Source organism: Zophobas morio, unplaced genomic scaffold (genome assembly GCF_036711695.1).
Source record: "Zophobas morio isolate AGI-343-1 ecotype UQ-CSIRO unplaced genomic scaffold, CSIRO_AGI_Zmor_V1 ptg000014l, whole genome shotgun sequence".
Taxonomy (NCBI): Eukaryota; Metazoa; Arthropoda; class Insecta; order Coleoptera; family Tenebrionidae; genus Zophobas; species Zophobas morio.
In genome coordinates, this window is record NW_026972119.1 from 22065407 (window position 1) to 22071406 (window position 6000).

Sequence of the window (6000 nt, forward strand, 5' to 3'; positions counted from 1 at the left end):
CTGAAAAGTCGAAAAATTGAGATTTTAATGTAATCGAAAAATTCAAAAATCGAAAAATTGAAAATTCGGAAAATTGGGAAATCGAAAAATTAGAAACATTCAAAAAAACATCGAAAAACCAAAGGTCCAGAAGTCGAAAAATTGAGAAATAGAAACCGAAAAACTGAAAAATTCCAACGAAAAATTGATAAATCAAAAAATTAAAAAATCCAAAAATCGAAACATCGAAAAATTCAAAACCTGAAACATCGAGAAATCAAAATATCAAAAGCTCGAGAAATCGAAAAGTTGAGAAGTCGAAAAAGTCGAAAGATGGAGCATCAAAAAATTAAAATAACGAAAATGAAAAATCCATAAATTGAAATCGGAAAACTGAAAAATCGAGAAATCTAAAAATCGAAATGTCGAAAAATTTTAAAAATCGAAAAAGCCAGGAAATCGAAACATCAAAAAATCATAAAATGAAAAAATTGAAAACTCGAAAATCCAAATCTAAAATGAAAAATTGGGAAATCGAAAAATCGCAAAATCGAATCATCGAGAAACTGGAAAATCCAAAAAACGGAACATCCAAAAAACCAAAACTGAAACATCGAGAAATCGACATATGAAATGAAAAGTTGCGAAATAGAAAAGTTTAAAATTGGGAAATCCATGGAAAAACTGAAAAACCGGGAAATTGGAAAATTCCAAAAATGAAATGACGAAAAATTGGGTATTCAAACAAAAAATTGAAAAATCGAAACATATTTAAAATATCGAGAAGTCGAAATGTCGAAAAATCTAAAAGTTAAAACTAAAAATAAATCGATAAATTGATCGAAAAATCGAAAAACTGAATAATCTAAAAACTGGTTAATTAAAAAAAAATTAAAATTGAAAAATTGAAAACCGAAAAATCTAAAACCGAAAATTCAAAAAATCGAAAGAGCGAGAAATCCAAACAAAAGAATAAAAATATAAAATTTAAAAATCCAAAAAATTGAAAAGTAAAGTACCGAAAAACTCAAAAAACGAGAGTTCAAAATGTCAAATAACTGAAAATCTAAAAATTAAAAATCGCAAAATTGAAAAATCCAAAAAGTAAAAAATTAAGAAATCGAAAAATCAAAAAGTCGAAAAATTAAAAAATCAAGAAATTGACACGTCGAAAATTAGAAGAATTGCAAAATTGAAAAATCAAAATATTGAAAAATCAAGGAATCGAGAAATCAAAAAATCGATCGATCAAAAATTTGAGAAATCGAAAAATTGAAAATTTAGAAAGGTCAAAAATCGAACACTTGAAAAATAGAAAAATTGAGATAAAAGATTGAATATCGTAAAACTGAAAGATCGAAAAAATGAAAAATAGAAATATCGAAGAACTGAAAATCGAAAAATCTAAAATTTTAAAAATTTAAAAATCGAAACATCGAAAAATCAAAACATCGAAAAATTCAAAAACTGAAACATCGAGAAATAGAAACATCAAAAGATGCGAGTAAATAAAATATCGGAAAAGTCGAGAATTAGAAGTTTAAAATTGAAAAATTGGAAAATTGAGAAATCAAAATACTGAAAAATCGAGAAATTGCAAAATCCCAACTTGAAATGACGAAAAGTTGGAAATTCAAAAAATTGAAAAATCGAAACATCGAAAAATTCAAAAATTGAAACATCGAGAATTCGAGATAATTAAAAGATCAAGAAATCGAGAAGTCGAAATGTCGAAAAATCTAAAATTTAAAAATTGGGAAATTTTAAATTAAAAAAAATCGATAAATTGATCGAAAAACTGAATAATCGAAAAATCGGTTAACTAAAAAAAATTAAATTCGAAAAATTGAAAAACCCAAAAATCTAAAACCGAAAAGTCAAAAAATCGAAAGAGCGAGAAATCCAAACAAAAAATAAAAAATATAAAATTTAAAAATCCAAAACAACGAAAAAGTAAAGTACCGAAAAACTCAAAAAACCAGAATTCAAAATGTCAAATTACTGAAAATCCAAATATTAAAAATCGCAAAATTGAAAAATCGAAAAGGTAAAAAATTGAGAAATCAAAAAGTCGAAAAATAGAAAAATTAAAAAATCAAGAGATTGAAAATTGGAAAATTGGAAGAATTGCAAAATTGAAAAATCAAAATATTGAAAAATCAAGAATTTGAGAAATCGAAAAATTGAAAATTTAGAAACGTCAAAAATCGAACAATTGAAAAATAGAACAATTAAGACGGAAGATTTAAAAACCGTAAAACTGAAACATCGAAAAATTGAAAAATAGAAATACCGAAGAACTGAAAAGTCGAAAAATCGAGAAATCCAAAAATAGAAAATTTTTAAAATTACAAAATTAAAGTACCGAAAAACACAAAAATCGAGAATTCGAAACATTAAAAAATAGAAAATCTAAAATTTGAAAGTTGCAAAATTGAAAAACCGAAAAAGTAAAAATTTGGGGAATCGAAAAATCAAAAAGTCGAAAAATCGAAAAATTAAAAATCCAAAATTTGAAAAATTTTACATTGAAAAAAAAAGACAAAATATGAAATCAGAACATACATTGAAAAACCGAAAGATCTTGATTTTATTTTTCATTTTCTCGAGTTTTTACATAACTTTCGTTTTTTCATTTTCTTTTTTTTTTAATGTTTCTTCCGATTTTATAATTTTTCGTTTATTTAATTTTTTTAATTTTTCAATCTTTGATTTTACAATTTCAATTCCTCAGTTTTCCAATTTTAAATTTTTCAATTTTGCAATTTTTGAATTTCTCATTTACATATCGAATTTTCAGTCTTGCAATATTTTTATTTTTGATTCGAAATGTTGAAAAATCGAAAAACTGAAAAATCGAAAAATTAAAAAATAAAAAAAAATGAAAAAACGAAAAATTGCAAAATCAAAAAAGTGGAAAATCGAAAAATAGCAAATCGAAGAACTGAAGAAACGAAAAATTAACACATTGAAGAACAAAAAACGGGAAACCTCAGAATCGAAAAATTCGAAAGCGAAAAATCAGAAAAGCAAAAAATTGTAAAATGGAATAATTAGAGAATAATCAAAATTGTAAATTCGAAAAACTGTAACATTAAAAGATTGAAACATTAAAAATTAAATATCGAGAAATTGAAAAGCTAAAAACGAAAAACTTGTGATTCTATGTAAAATAGAATCATAAAAAAATTTATAAACTGTAACATTAAAACATCGAAAAACTGAAAAACCAAGTATCTGGAGATTGAAAAATTAAAAATGGAAACATTGAAAAATTCTAAAACAGTAAAATTGAAAAAATAAAAATTGTTATTATTATTATATATTTAAAAAGGAAAATCGAGAAATCTAAATGTTGAAAACAAACAACAATTATAAAATCAGAACATCAAAAAACGAAAAATTAAAAAAAATAAGTAAATAAAAAACCGAAACGAAAAATTGCAAATCGAAAAATTGAAGAAATGAAAAATTAAAAAATTTAAAAATCGAAATCTTGTGAATTTGTTTTAAATCTTTTTCAATATATTGCAGTTTGAAGACTCTTCGTTTAATTTGTTTTTATTCAAAATTCACAGAAAACAAGAAATTGGACGAGATATACCATAGAACAAAAATCTTATAATGAAATGAGAAATTGATCAGAACAATCGAAATCGAAATTGAAACAACAAAAAACCAAAATTTAAAAATTCAAAAAATTGAAAAATATGTAGAACTATAGAAGAACTGAAAAGTCGAAAAATCGAGAAATAGAAAAATCGAAAATTTTTAAAATTGAAAAAACAAAACACCGAAAAATTGAAAAATCGACAATTCGAAACATAAAAAATTGAAAAATCTAAAACTTAAAAATCGAAAAGTAAGAAATTGAGAAACTGAAAAATCAAAAAATCGAAAAATCGAGAAATTAAAAAATCGAAGAATTGAAAAATTGAAAAATCGTACATTGAAAATCGAAAAAGCAAGAAATAAAAAAATCGATTGATCAAGAATTTGAATTTTTTTAATTAATATTTATAAAGGAAAACTAAAAAAATTGGGAAAGCGCGAAACTTAAAGATCCAAATTGAAAAATCGAAAAATTAAAATATCTAAATGTTCAAAAAAAAAGAATTAAAAAATCAGAACATAAAAAAAAAAACCGAAAAATTTAAAAATTAATAAAATAAGCAGACACGAAAAATTGCAAACCGAAAAATTAAAGAGATGAAAAATTGAAAAAAAAAAATCGAAAACTTGTGAAATTTTTAAAATTTTTTTTCAATATAATGCAGTTTGAAGTATAAATTTGACATAAGAAAAACATGTGTAATTTTAAATAAAAAAAGAAACGTTAGGGGTTAACATATTTATACCTATTTTGATAAAAAGTCACTATTTTGAAAGTTTATTTCAGAAAGTACAAATTAATATTCTAATAATAGATGGTTATCAATAGGAAAGTTCACTCAGCTGAGAGATACTAAATGTTTAATTTCGCGGAATTTCCGGTGATCTGATAATATTAATTACATATACCAATATACACAATTTATATTAATCTTCTTTATTCAAACCTATTATAATACATAGCCTCAAAAAACTAAAACCGATACGAATCCACCCCATATTTCCTCTTGTTCATCTGCTCATCCACCCAATTCCTAAGGTACGCCACATCCGCATAAGCCCCTGGTACTCCTTCAGTACCGCATCCAATCCCCCACGCCACCATCCCAACCACCTGATACCTATCCTCCTGATCCGGTATCGGACACACCAGCGGTGCCCCCCCATCTCCAGTACACGCATCCTTCCCCTCCTGCCCCCCAGCACACATAAAACTCCTATGCAGCGCAAAATGCCTCCCCAACCTCGTCTTCCTAAAGTCCCTCTGACATTTCCCCCTCTCCACCACCGGCAACTCAATCTTCTTCAAAATATTCTGATAAACCCCGTCGCTCTCAAACTTGTCTTTACCCCACCCACTCACGAAACATTCACTAGAAAGAACCACGCTGTCCTTCGGGGGCAAACACGCTACATTAATGTGCTCGGTGAGGTTAACCGGGGACTCCAGAAACAGCAACGCCATGTCGTTGTGCAACAACCTGGGTTTGTAGTCCCGGTGTAGTACCGCAGAAACCACCTTCCTCTCCTGGTGCTTCAAAAACTCCTGGGTTGTCTTGGTATCCCACTCGCCGACGCGAACCACGAAACTGTTCCCGTTGGCGATGCAATGGGCGGTGGTGAGTACCACCTGGGGGTGGATCAGAGTACCGCCGCACTTGTAGGCGTGCTTGACATCGTTTGGGCCTTTGTGTAGGATGGCGGTGACCCACGGGAATTCCCCGAACTGCGCTTCGTTGTCGAAATCACCGCTGATGCGGTACCCGACTCCATCTGGGTTTCTGTACCCACAGGCCTTTTTTTTGGGGATGTCAGGGGCTCGAATTGAGGGTTCCTCCAGGACGTCTTTGGCTTGGCAGCAGATTTCGAGGTACGTGCAGTCGTCTTCTCGGATTCTGAAAGATTGGGATGTAGTGAGGTTCATGCGTGTAACGGGAGTACCTGATGTCGATGACGTTCTCTCCGTTGGTGTTGATGGTACCGTTGTCGCAGAGGTAGTAGGGTACGCATTCGCAGTCGGTGTTTTGGGTGTTGATATGGCCACAGAGGACAGAAAACAACACAAAAGAGCAGATCAGTGTGAAGACAGAGGGTGACATCGTCTGAAACACAGTCAAAAATAAACCTTGTTTTAGATTTATTAAGTACTTACTCTTATCAATGTAGTGGGAAAAATGAAGAGAAGGTTACAACATGTCCACGTCTTACATTTATGGAAGTAGAAATGGAAATAACGTTGACTCAGATAAAGTCTCAATTTTTAACGAACGAGTACTGCTCCTGATATGAAGTTCATGATTTAATAAGGTGCGTGGGGGTAATGGAGCTGCGTGAAGGATATAATATTTGCGTTTCAATTTTTTAAGGCTTATCTTGTGTTGACTTTACAATTATTTTTTCCTTTCATGA

The 6000-nt window shown here is 29.3% G+C and overlaps 1 protein-coding gene across 1 annotated transcript; it reads right to left on the reverse strand.

The window, feature by feature from the left end:
- Positions 1 to 4356: 4356 nt before the first annotated feature.
- Positions 4357 to 5861, reverse strand: LOC135128643 (phenoloxidase-activating factor 2-like). The gene is made up of 3 exons (XM_064055609.1): positions 5744 to 5861; positions 5533 to 5693; positions 4357 to 5486 (listed from the first exon to the last, which is right to left on the reverse strand). The coding sequence occupies exons 2-3, from the start codon at positions 5688 to 5690 to the stop codon at positions 4565 to 4567; spliced, it is 1080 nt and encodes a 359-aa protein (XP_063911679.1). The 5' UTR covers positions 5691 to 5693; positions 5744 to 5861; the 3' UTR covers positions 4357 to 4564.
- Positions 5862 to 6000: the final 139 nt, after the last annotated feature.